Below are 12,510 nucleotides of genomic sequence, written 5' to 3'. Positions count from 1 at the left end.
GTTTGCCCCATAAACTAACACTAAACTCACAATATCTATCTGTCTGTCTGTTTATTTGTTTGTTTAAATAGCTGTAATTCTATGTGTCTATCCCAACTGATTCCCAGAACTATTCAAATGCTCTGGAACAAGGTGAAGTCAAGCTATCTCATTTGAGCACTGCAGTGTATAGGCCAACCAGTGTAAAGTGAATATAAGTATTTTAACGTGTTAAAATGATTCATATTAATAGTAATAATAAGATAAATAAATGAAACTTTACTTAGTAAAATATAGGGTGTTCTGAGTGTTTGGCCAGCGCCAGGTCTTTTGCTCTTGAGGAAATAACTGTCCTTTGAGCCTTTGGAGCCTGGTCTTGTTTTGTTTTCAATATAAGCTTCGATCTACGCCTTTTACACACATTGAAATCGAACCAAACATTTATACAAGTTATACAATGTATTAATGAAGCTAAATATAATTATAATAAATCAGACAGAAGTCATTTATTGTGATATTTTTGAAAATTTTATTTAAATTACACAGGCTGTTTCATGTCAAGCATGCAGTAAAGTGCATTTGCATATAACACGTCAATGAAAAGTAGGCACTATAACAAACTGTTGTCTTTCCCATACCTGTCACTCATGGTTTTGCTGCCGAAACCAGGTTTAGTATTATAGAAATAAAACAAAATACAATAAAAGAGAGAGAAAGGAATAAAATATGATTCTGGAAAATGGAAGACGAATATGCAAGTGACATTCTGCAGGATAAAACTACTACAGACATCCATGATCCATACTGCCGGTGAAGAGCGATTCTAGCGACGATGTGGAGGTTAACATATGTGGCCATGCTCGTAATATGCGTTAAAGGTAAGCTCTTACAGGCAGGGCTGTAAAATACAGCCTACAGTATATGCCATGCCCGTAAACAAAAAAAGAGAGCACTGATGAATGGGTTTAGCTGGATGCAATACTGTTGTTTGAACTACCTAGCATCTACAATGTAGATAGAGACGCCATAGTGTAAAAAAAAATGTTTTATATAGATATATATATATATATATATTGACAACTTTATTAATTACTCCGAGACCGGAGGCGGGCAGTAACTAAGTACATTTACTTGAGTATTGTTCTTAAGTACACTTTTTGAGTAGGCTATCTGTACTTTACTTGATTATTATTTTTCTGTAAACTTATGACTTTCACTCCACTACATTTCTATCAAGGTCCTCGAAGTAGAGAGCCATTAGTGTGCAAAATATTACTAAGTGCAAATAGCCCGTCTTGTTGGCAAATGCTATTTACACTAACTCCGCCCACTAAAGTGTGATTGGGATAGTCAACACTAAAAAAAGACGTAGCAGATTTGAAAGTCAGTGGGTGATTTTTTTTTTCTTCTCCAAAACATGACTTTCTTTTTTCAGACAGTTTATCAGTAATCACTCTTGTAGGGCTACATGAAGTGATTTCCCAGCATTTTTGTGAACACTGACCAGTTGCAAATGTGATATTTATTTACAACAATTCAATAATAAAAAGTTAATAATGTGATGTATATTAGACACAATATTGTCTGATTTTGCTAAATTGTGTACGTGAAAATATTACTTATAAAGCCACAGAAGAACTGTTGTGCATGTCCTAATAAAACACAATGTAGGTGTTGGACTTGAAGCAGCACTGCACAGACTGTTCTGTGTGTGACATCAAAGTACTGCGGGAACGATTAGACAGCATTTTAGAATTTTTTTTGTTTTGATGTCAAATAAGTCTTGCTGTTTTGCTTTTTTGTTAAAGCAGTGTTGCTGTTGTAAAGTTATACAGCTACAGTTGTGTTGCTGGGTTTTAAAGCAGGTTTGATTTTTTTTTTTCTTCTCTTCCTTATCACTCTGTATTTACTGTCCATTCTGTTCAAATGTGGATGAATGGCTATAGATGTGTGCACACACTGTCAGAGCTGTGCGATCACTACCATCCTGCTTTTGTGGGGGTGGGTAGGTGTGTTTTATATATATATATATATATATATATATATATATATATATATATTTCCCCCTTAGGTTTTTAACATTCTAAAAGCTCTTTATTCCAAAGATACTACAAGCTAGTCAGTGTATTCAGTAGGTGTAATGTATTGTAAGTTGCTTCAGAGGCATTGCAAGTATTACGTACAACAATAATAAAACAGTGCATTGACATAAAAAAAGGAAATTAACTTTTGGTACTTCTGTTTTTTTACTCAAGTAAAAATCTGTCTTTACAACTTTTACTTGTAATGGAGTAATATTTGACCAGCAGTATCTGTACTTTCACTCAAGTAATGGAGTCGTGTACTTTGTCCGCCTCTGTCCGAGACCTGAAATGTGTGTTAAATATTTGTGTAGTGTTGGGGCCTGCTGTAATCTTTACCACCTTGTGTATTCTATTGCAGATTGTCTTTCTCATTTGAACGGTAAGAGCCCCTTCCATGGATGTCAAAGAATGACAAAAAAACTAAAAAGTGTTTTAATAGAAACACTAATGTGATCTGATGGTGTCTTGGGTGTCACTGTGAACAGTTTCTCTTTCTTCTTTCTCAGTTTGTGGCCATGCCCCTCTATACCCCAGAGTTGTGGGTGGTACGGATGCACATGAGGGGGCGTGGCCATGGATGGTCAGTCTTCACAGCCCCAAATATAAAGGCCATTTTTGTGGGGGTTCCCTCATCAGCAGTGGATGGGTGTTGTCTGCAGCTCACTGTTTTTCTAGGTTAGAAGCACATAATCACACATTTCCCACGGATATTAAACACTGCTCTCTCTGCTCTTGTAATATTGTTGTTTTCTTCATTCAGTGTCAACACGTTCAGCATCATTGTGTATTTGGGAAGGAGGAGACAGCAGGGCGATCATGGGCACGAACTCAGCAGAAGTGTCAACACGCTCCTCATTCACCCGTCCTTCAACAGCGACACCTACAACAATGACATCGCTCTTCTGCGTCTGTCCTCTTCAGTCAACTTCACTAACTATATTAGACCTGTGTGTTTAGCAGCGGAAAGCAGCGACTTCCCTTCCGGCACCAGCAGCTGGATCACAGGCTGGGGACAAACTGCATCTGGAGGTAACACATACACAATCACACAAACACACACATATCTGCTAACATCACAAATTGATGACTCTGTTTGTGTGTCCAGTGAATTTGTCTTATCCTGGGACTCTGCAGGAGACTGTGGTTCCAGTGGTAATTAATTCTGAATGTAATAATCTGCTGGGTGCCAACCTCGTTACAGACAACATGTTGTGTGCTGCTTTACTGCAGGGAGGAAAAGACACCTGCCAGGTGCAATAACCAATCAGATTATTACCACTCATCTAAATGTGCTTATGTACACTACACACATCAGGAAGGTACTCTCTCTGTAGGGGGACTCTGGTGGTCCAATGGTGAGTCAGCAGTGTTCAGTGTGGGTTCAGTCTGGTATCATTAGTAGGGGTCATGACTGTGGTCAGCCCAGTGAACCTGGTGTGTACACCCGTGTGTCACAGTATCAGCAATGGATCACCACCTCCATCGGCAAAAACCTCCCAGGATTCGTCATCTTCAACCCCCAAATCTCATGTTCTTCTGCTAGCCAAGGTAAAACCTGTTTAGCTTTAAACATGTACACACAACCTACAGGATATTAGACACATTACATACATTTCTTATGTTTTGTTACATGTATTTGTACTTTGTTTTATCTCTGCAGGTTGAGGTGTTTACCCCTACTTTCAAGAACTGCAATGCCAGTAACCAGTTCCACTATAAAAGGCCTGTCATAGAACTTCACTCATGGATATGATCATCACAAACTGCACAAGTTCAACATTTGTTGAACAGGCATCGTTTTCTACAGAACTGACCATAGTAGTTGTGTGTAACTAACAAGATTAATTGTGAACAAAAAGCAGTATTTTTCTCATCTTCTCTCAGTTAAACACCATTTTAACTTTTTCATTCATATAATTTTGCAAATCTTTTGAACAGAAAAAAAAAATCATGGTTTCCATAAAAATACTAAGCAGCTGAACTGTTTTCAACACTGATAATAATAAAAAATGTTTCTTGAGCAGCATATTAGAATGATTTCTGAAGGATCATGTCACTGAAGATAGACTGGAGTAATGATTTTGCATCACAGAAATAAACGACATTTTAAAATAGATTTGAATAGAAAAAAGTTGTTTTAAATTGTAATAATATTTTACAATATTACAATTTTCACTGCATTTTTGATTAAAAAAATGCAGCCCTACAAACTGACCCCAAACTTTTGAACAGTAGTGTATGTATTCTGTAATACACATATTGTATGTTGCAATGCATGTGGAAGTTTTTACCAAAATTAAAAAGTGCTTTAAAATGGCATGGTTTATTTCTTTCTTTTGTACAATTGTTTCAATGCATTCTATTTATCAACTAATCTGATATACTGTAACGTCTCTCAGGCTGTTCCAGTATAAATCTACTGTCTAAAACCAGCAGCAAGGTTCTGTCAGTTCTGTAGCTGGTCCCAGGTGCTTCTGTGCAGATTTTAACTCTGAGCTCCGAGTCTGAGGGTCTCAAACCAGCTCTGGGTTCTCAGGTTGACAGCACCTTTTTCAGCAGTGGCTTTGATCCATCGTTCTTCATGAACGCCACCATGCAAATTCGCTAAAGTGAATACATACAATGTAATGAATGCAGAGAATATGTTAGATAATGTGGTTTAAATAGTCAAATTTTCATGTTTGTGTTTGAGGATAAGATATAGACTTGCAACCGAACAAAAAAGTATCAGGCCGTTAAAAGACATCCATTGGGTCTGGGTTCTACTCACCTGTTACTGTTGTTTTCCCATCAGCTGAAGTACGTTTAGTCTCTTGACATGAGCTGACTATCTCTGAGCTAATGCTAACAGAGGTTCCAGATAAGTGCACTGCTGCTTTCATAGTGGACGGCACACGCACACACACAGCACCTGGATCAATGATGAATAAAACTAGTTTAAAACAAGGTTCAAGTTCTTAGAAATATACTCAAATTCTGATTCTGATTATTACCTTGCTGACTGTGAAGTTCTGCACTTCCATCTTGGCCTACATATGCATCAATGTTTCCAGCAGCAGTAAACACCTTCAGGGCACCACTTGAGCTGTCTGTGAAGCAGGAAAGACATCTTTAGAGCACTAAATGAGTGACTAAATAAGCTACTGTCAATTCAGACTGCTCACTTACCAATGACAATATTTCCTGTTTTACTTTGTACAAGAGCTTCACCTGTAAAACAACAATGACACATGTCCTAACTGCACATCAGGTCTTTAAAATAAGCCATTACCACCCCTTCCCCTCACCGTGTACATGGCCAATCTGGATGTTCCCGGAGGAAGTGGACATTGAGGTGGATTCACCATAAATGGCCTTCACTTTCAGATCCCCATGTTCTGTGGAGAGATTCATGGTGCTTCCCTGGATTTTCTTAATATCGACATTCTGGAGAACAAAAACTGTGATATAATACCAGTTTCGCAGAATATGCAGTTATGTATATCATAAACTACTTACACTGTCCAAAGATGTGCTGATATTAACATTCCCATGAATGGTCTGAAGTCCAGTGACATTTCCTCCTGTGGACTGAACTTGAACCTCATGACCCTAAACAAAATCAAAGTTAAACTCAAGATAATAATCCATATTATCACAAAAAAAAACAAGTTATATTTAGGCCTTTATGACATATTAAATCAGGGGTTTTCAATTTTTTAGATACCACAGAACCTTGAGCATCCTAAAATTTAAAGGCAACTATATATTTATACTTTTACAAATTATAAATGTGTGTATAATATTTAAAAAAAAAATCTTTATTGCGCCACTTACTATAGTAATGTTTAGTAATGTATATTCATTATTCAAGTATATTTTATTTTTATTCTAATTAATAAATTTTTTAGCATTTTTTATTTATTTATTTATTTTTGTATTTTTTTTTTTTTTATTGACTGCCTAGTAGGCTACTCCTTTGCTGTCCCCTAGTTTGAAAACCCCTGCATTAAATGATTAAAAAGCGAATGCGTCACCTTGACAGACTTTAGGACACAGTGCCCTCTCTCTGTGTGAACATGGCAGAGGTCACTCTCCATTTTCTGGATCTTCACATTGCCTTTGTCTTTAGTCTTGATGTGGAGATCTGGAGGAACGGACAGGGACTAAAAGATGCACATGTATTCCTATAAATTTAAGTATACTTATTCATTACATTACCTAAACTTACTCTAAATAGAGTTTACCTAGTAAAGCCATTAATTTTAAAATATTATAATTGTATGATATTAATAAAGTAAACTATCAATAATAGTTTAATTATTAATAATAAAACATAATATAAATATTTGATTTATTAGTACCTTTACAAGCCTGAATACAAATCCTTACCACATTTGATAGGTGCTGTCAGTTCAACAGTGACATTGCTATCCACCTCATCTCCCAAAATGTTAAGTTCATTGCTTTGATCATCATAATGAACATGAAACCCGTCCACATTAACAGTTTGATTCGCATCTGTCACGTGCACACTAATAAATGCCCGATCTGCCTCAGGAAAATCATGTGGATCCAGTGGTTTTATGGATATATTACAGCCTAAATGACATTTGACCTTTGTGAAAGGATTAACTAATAATTCCCATTGCTTTATAGGTTTATTCAAGTCTTTAGGAGTTGCAGGAGCATCTGAAAAGGCTCGGAGAGCCTGAGAGATCAAAGCCCTGCTGAAGAGTCTTGAACATCTCTGCACTGAACCCACACACACGCCGTGACATAACCGCTGTCTAATCGCACAAGTAAACATCACTAAAGCTTCACTTAGTGTGCACTAAGACTATAAGTACGCATTAGAATAAAATGCTAAACGCTACTTGCAATAGTAAACGCCGTGTAGAAATGTTTACATCACGAGGACGAGTGCAGCGCACAGCAATGACAGCAAACCGGAACAGGTTCAGAGCGCGAGTGGAATTATGGGAAGTGTAGTTCATCAACCGTAAAATGAAGTCCACTCCGTGATACCGAAGATACATCATTCATCTTTAAATAAAGTGTGACTGTCGTCTGTATGTTTAAAGAAGGATAAAATTACGATTTTTTTTTTAAAAATATTATAATAATGAGTATTAATAATAGGCTATAGAAGGAGGAGAAGAAGAAGAAGACAAAGTTAAAATGACAAAAAGGCAAAATATTTGGGTAACACTTTACAATAAGGTGTCATTTGTTAACATTAGTTAGTGTATTAACTAACATGAACAAACAATGAACTATGCATTTAATACACCATTTATTAATCTTTGTTAATGTTAGTTAATCAAAATACAGTTGTTCATTGTTTATTCATGTTAGTTCACAGAGCATTAACTAATGTTAACAAACACAACCTATGATTTTGATAATGCATTGATAAATGCTGAAATTAACATTAACTAAGATTAATAAATGTTGTAGAACTATTGTTCATTCTTAGTTCATGTTTACTAATGTTATAATGAATCTTATTGTAAAGTGTTACCAATATTTGAATTAATATCAACAAAAACAACAACAGTAATGTACTGATATAAGATTTGGAGTTAACCATTATAAAATGGAGAGTTAGAATACATTTTGATGACCCAGCTAATATAGTCACACACAACATATAGTTTTTAGTTTACTTTGACTTAATTATGTTTTCATAACATATAATGTCTATAAGTATGAATTTATAATTCAAGATTAAATTAGCCACAAAATAATGATAGGCTTACTATTGTGCCATGTTGCAAACTTCATTGACATCTAAGCTAAAGATATTTTCTACAGGCCTACACTAACTCTGTCTAAAAATGTAAGCCTAACCCTCAAAGAACCTTTTTACATTTTTAGATGCAATAATTCATTGTTTATTAAGCCTGTTTCTTATGTGAACCATCGTCTGGTCCCAAAAATTAAAAGCTGTTTTCACGTTTTACTATCTTTGTGTGGACATTTGGTCTCCAAAATATAGGCAAAATATGTCCCAACCTGTTTTATTAATATTGAGAGGTAGTAGCACTAGAGAATGTACTATTATGTTGTAAGTGGCTCATAACTGTCATGTCCCGATGGTTTTAAACTCCCAGAGCTGGTTGTTTTGGAGCTGAGCAGACAGAGCGTCACACTGGGGCGGATTTTCCGTCTGTTTTTGTAATACCCGCGAGCGACATTATTCATGACACTACATCACTGCTTGTGTAACTAGCCCTAGGGAACACATTTTTACTAAAAGTGATTCATAATCCTGAAACAATGGGGCACAGTCAAAAAATTGTTGCTTTTCTGGCCAGCTATTGTTATATTTACACACGCGAATGCTGTAACTCGTCCAGTAGGTGGCACTCTAGTCATTCCACATAAAGCGAGGTCACAGGTTTACAATAGCGCCTTTTGACAACAAATTACAGTGTGTCACATCCTCCTCCACATTATCTTATGAATTAGTGTTGAGTTATGAGGAGGGATTTAGTATTTGTCCTCAAGTTAGGACAGTCAAGTTCAGAATCTAATAAAGCTACAATGAGGCTACACATGGTTTTTGCATTGCAGGTCTACTTTTTGAATACATTTAATGCATGTTAACCAAATTGTTCTAAAGTGAGGAATAGCCATGCTGTAATACTCATGCAGACTAGTAAAAAGTGTTAACATCTATGAGAGGATGTGTATTGTATGTGGTATCTGTAAATCATAATATTTAATTAATTTAGCTGCACACCTTTCTTTCAGACAGGTAGTGTTACGCTTCTTTTCGAAAAGAGACCATAAGAGGAAATTAAAAAGCCTGTCTAGACGCCAACGGTTGAGGGTCGAGTCAAGAGCATTGAGGGTAATCAGAAGGTCATGGTCAAAGTTCACACAGAGCCGATGAAATGGAGACTTCAGAGAGGACAACATTTGCTAGATACAGCACACAGAGTACATTCATATATGACACACATAATAAAACTTTATTATCATGACTGGAACGACAAAAATATTGTCATTTGTACCATTTCTGAGTTGGATCTCCATATAGAAATCTTAAGAAGACAGTCTCGACAGGTTCAAAGAAAAGAAAGGTTTTCATAAATGGTGAAACCTAAACCGTGATATAAAACAAATCAAGATTCAGCCTGTTTTTTGATCATTTGGAACTTCACTCACATAGGGATAAAATGAAATGTTGATTGACCTCATTTAACTGTTATTACCAAACTGTCTATATTGTACTGTGTTCAGAGGCTATATATACACATGTATCACACAGCAAGTCAGACAATAAGGACAGAGAAACTAATTATTTACAAACATACAGTAGTCCGTTATGGAAAGTCACATTCATAGTCATCTTCACTACATAGAAACATACAGGCCCACATTGAATCTGCGTCTGCTGTTCACAAAGTCTCACACATTCTTTCTCTCTCCATATAGTATATTTTGTGTGCATATGCAGAATGACATATATATGCATGTGTGTGTGTGTATACACACACACACACGCACATTTTATCTATATATCTATCTATGTAAATATATACTTTTAATAATTAAAATATATATTATATACAAAATGCATGTATTTATAATATCTCTATAGATATATGCATGTGTATCATATGCACTCAATCAGTGGTAAAGATGTGAAAAAGCTGTGCAGATTCCATGTGAGCCTTGTAGTATGTTCCCTTTGACACTAAACTTAAGCAGATTATATAAAAATATAGAACTACGGAAGAAATCCAGGACAGGAAACGAGCATCTGAACATAAGTAAACAGAATCAGATCATTCATATCAGTCTGAATCATACACACAGGCCTCACAAGAACATTGACAGATTCGAATTTCCTCAAAACATCATCAAACATCACGTGAGTCCAGTGTTCTCCTGAAAACTTCATTGTGCTGCGCTCAGTTCATAGTATGAAGGCATGCACAACGTTTTAATTACACTTTTCACAGAAAATAAATTGGTCAACGTATGCTCAGGTTATGTCGGAGAACACAAGTTGAGACATCTTGAAGTCGTTTGAAAGCATCTGCCAATAGCGTGAATGAATCAGATGTCACAAACTGCAAGAATCATCAAAATTCAACCCTACAGATGAAATGTTAATGGGATGCCAACGGCAGTGGAGTCACAATCTCTGTCCCAGGAGATCAGGACCATCTCATGCTCGACCGGAGAACCTTAACTCCACAGGTCACGGCTCATCATAATCTATTTACAGCGATTAAGGGAATGTCCGTTCCTTTTAAGTCTTTCACAGTGTCCTTGGGCCGCTTTCTTCCTCCTTTAATGATGAAAGCCGCCCTTGGCAGCCAGTCCAGTGTCTTTCATGAACAGCAATGGCTTTTTTGTTCTCCTGTCTCTCCCTCCCTCTGTCTGGTGTCTTTGTCTTTCAGGTGCAGCAGTCACGGTCCAGGTTACTCTGAGAGGAGATGAGAGAGGGGTAGGGCGTCATCTTATCGATGTTGACGTAGGTGGTGTTAAGGAGGATGTAGTGCTCGCCGCTGAAGCTGGAGAAGATGGCAGCGATGCGGGACACGAGCTCTGAGAAGGTGGGCCGGCGCTCGGGTTTGGGGTGCCAACACTCGATCATGACATTATATCTGCAAAGAAAAGAGAAAAATGTAAGGAAAATCTAAATTCTTAATAAAAGTCCTTGGTTTTATTGTGCAGGATTCATCTGCACACATTTTTCCAAAAAAAGGTTTCACATGCCATTAATTATTTAATGTTCATGGCACAAATAGAAGCAAAATACTTTAACATTAGGAGTTCATTTATACAATTAGCAAACAACATTAATAATGTTACAGCCCACTTTCCACAATCCAATCAAATCCCACTAGATATAATGAAGCCCCACCCTGCATTAATATAAACAGAATATTCTTTGTTTCAATTTAAAAGGTGCATTTAAAAATTTGTTAAATATATATATTCTTTCATTGTTATATTTAACTAATATTTTAAATGTGAATTAAATAGTTTTTAAATGTCTTTATTTGGCAATTAGATTTTTTTCATTTTACTGGTACATTTAGCTTTGTTTTTAAATGAAATAAAAACAAAATTGTTCAAAAGTTTGAAGTCAGCAGAGATTTTTAAATATTTTTCAAAGAAGTCTCTTATGCTTACCAAGGCTGCATTTATTTGACAAAAAATACAGTAAAAGCAGTAATTATTACAATGTAACACACCTGTTTTCTTCCTTAATATATTTTAAAATGTAATTTATTTCTGTGATTCAAAGCTGAATTTTCAGCAGCCATTCAGTCTTCAGGGTCACATGATCATTCAGAAAACATTCTAATATTCTGATTTGGTCCTGAAGAAATATTTATCATTATTATCAATGTTGAAAACAGTTGTGCTAATTCATATTTTTGTGGAAAACAATTTTTTTTTTTTGTAATTTTGTAATAACACTAAAGTATTTACTATTCACTTTTGATCAATTTAATGCTTCCTTGCTGCATAAAAGTATTTATTTTATATAAAAATAATTTTAATTAAAATTTGTATATTATATATTAAATGTATTAAAATATAATTAATTTTATTTAAAAAAAACTTACTGACCCCAAACTTATGAATATTAGTGGAGTTTTAAATATTTCTATTTATTTGTCAGTTCATTTTGATTGATTTTGAGCTAAGAATCACAAGTGTAGTGTAAGTCATCCTACTTCTCCACTTTCCATCCCAGCTGTTTGCTTTGGCAGTTCAAGACACCTTTGCCTTGAAATTTATAACCATCGGTGCAAACTTTCATCGCATTTCAGAACAACTTTCCATTGTTTGTCCTGCAATAGTCTGCTGAGCAGAGGCACGGAGACCTGGGAGGACTGGCTCTTTGTCCCGTCCATGAAGGAAGGGAGTGATGACCCATATATCTCTATTCAGAGCTGCGGCTGGATATTAGACAGCAGCGTGTGAAGAATGTTCGGAGGTTGACTCATATCATACAGGCAGGGTGGGGAGTCGATGTGTGCCGAGCTCAGGTAGTCATGCAGAGCTGACTTGGCCAAGAGTTTTGATGAACTGCTACTGCTTGACTGAATCTGCGGGTGGTTAACAATGGCTCTCTGTTTTACACTCGTGTTGACGCACTCCCCCTTTGGAGTGCCGTACTGTGGTCATAATGAAGGACCAAGTGTGTGTCATGTGGGGGTGTGTGTGTGTGCACTTACAGTGCGTCCGGGCAGAACTCTGGCTGTAACAGTCTTCGTCCTTGCAGGAGGAAGATAGTGATGTCGAAGGAGTTCACATCGGAGTAAGGTGGGGCGCCCCGGGTCATGAGTTCCCACAGCAACACACCGAACGACCACTGCGTGAAGATCAAATTCAAAACAGTGAGTTATGAGGAGGGCAAGTGAGCACCTATCAAAACAAGTGAACTTTGGGTGGCTCAAACACTGTCATTTGTTGGAGGCCAACAAAAAGG

At 36.5% G+C, this 12,510-nt stretch overlaps 3 protein-coding genes across 7 annotated transcripts in view; 1 reads left to right on the top strand and 2 right to left on the bottom strand.

Annotated features, from left to right (window-relative positions):
• The first annotated feature begins 591 nt into the window (after positions 1–591).
• On the top strand, positions 592–4,192 carry LOC131534641 (serine protease 27-like). Of its 4 annotated transcripts, none has more exons than XM_058767645.1 (6): positions 592–857; positions 2,422–2,442; positions 2,570–2,738; positions 2,824–3,092; positions 3,169–3,314; positions 3,398–3,664. In XM_058767645.1, the coding sequence occupies exons 1-6, from the start codon at positions 812–814 to the stop codon at positions 3,659–3,661; spliced, it is 915 nt and encodes a 304-aa protein (XP_058623628.1). In that variant the 5' UTR covers positions 592–811; the 3' UTR covers positions 3,662–3,664. The 4 variants fall into 4 exon arrangements, with proteins under 4 accessions (XP_058623628.1, XP_058623629.1, XP_058623630.1 ...); XM_058767647.1 differs by lacking the exon at positions 592–857 and adding an exon at positions 3,724–4,192 and having other exon boundaries at positions 2,312–2,442; positions 3,398–3,611; XM_058767646.1 differs by lacking the exon at positions 2,422–2,442.
• Positions 4,193–4,372: 180 nt separating this feature from the next.
• fam185a (family with sequence similarity 185 member A) lies at positions 4,373–7,027 on the bottom strand. The gene is made up of 8 exons (XM_058767643.1): positions 6,435–7,027; positions 6,080–6,189; positions 5,562–5,654; positions 5,351–5,489; positions 5,232–5,273; positions 5,057–5,152; positions 4,834–4,974; positions 4,373–4,667 (listed from the first exon to the last, which is right to left on the bottom strand). The coding sequence occupies exons 1-8, from the start codon at positions 6,850–6,852 to the stop codon at positions 4,549–4,551; spliced, it is 1,158 nt and encodes a 385-aa protein (XP_058623626.1). The 5' UTR covers positions 6,853–7,027; the 3' UTR covers positions 4,373–4,548.
• A 1,974-nt stretch (positions 7,028–9,001) lies between these two features.
• Positions 9,002–12,510, bottom strand: part of met (MET proto-oncogene, receptor tyrosine kinase) — a 47,515-nt gene continuing 44,006 nt past the window's right edge. For both annotated transcript variants that reach the window (XM_058766421.1, XM_058766422.1), the window contains 2 exons: positions 12,257–12,393; positions 9,002–10,669 (listed from right to left, as the gene is read on the bottom strand). In XM_058766421.1, coding sequence (XP_058622404.1) covers positions 10,459–10,669; positions 12,257–12,393 — 348 coding nt within the window. In that variant the 3' untranslated portion in view covers positions 9,002–10,458. The remainder of the gene's footprint in view (positions 10,670–12,256; positions 12,394–12,510) is intronic.

This window comes from Onychostoma macrolepis, chromosome 25 (assembly GCF_012432095.1).
Source record: "Onychostoma macrolepis isolate SWU-2019 chromosome 25, ASM1243209v1, whole genome shotgun sequence".
NCBI lineage: Eukaryota > Metazoa > Chordata > Actinopteri > Cypriniformes > Cyprinidae > Onychostoma > Onychostoma macrolepis.
Note: the sequence above shows the minus strand (reverse complement) of the source record. Positions and strands in the feature narration are given on the sequence as shown.

Coding starts and splice junctions, on each gene's coding strand:
- LOC131534641 (XM_058767644.1), top strand. CDS start 2,352: ATGTGTGTTAAATATTTGTGTAGTGTTGGGGCCTGCTGTAATCTTTAC. Junction 2,443..2,569: donor TTGTCTTTCTCATTTGAACG/GTAAGAGCCCCT, acceptor CTTCTTTCTCAG/TTTGTGGCCATGCCCCTCTA. Junction 3,093..3,168: donor GGGACAAACTGCATCTGGAG/GTAACACATACA, acceptor TTGTGTGTCCAG/TGAATTTGTCTTATCCTGGG.
- fam185a (XM_058767643.1), bottom strand. CDS start 6,852: ATGTTTACTTGTGCGATTAGACAGCGGTTATGTCACGGCGTGTGTGTG. Junction 5,274..5,350: donor CCAGATTGGCCATGTACACG/GTGAGGGGAAGG, acceptor GTTGTTTTACAG/GTGAAGCTCTTGTACAAAGT. Junction 4,668..4,833: donor TGGGAAAACAACAGTAACAG/GTGAGTAGAACC, acceptor TATTCACTTTAG/CGAATTTGCATGGTGGCGTT.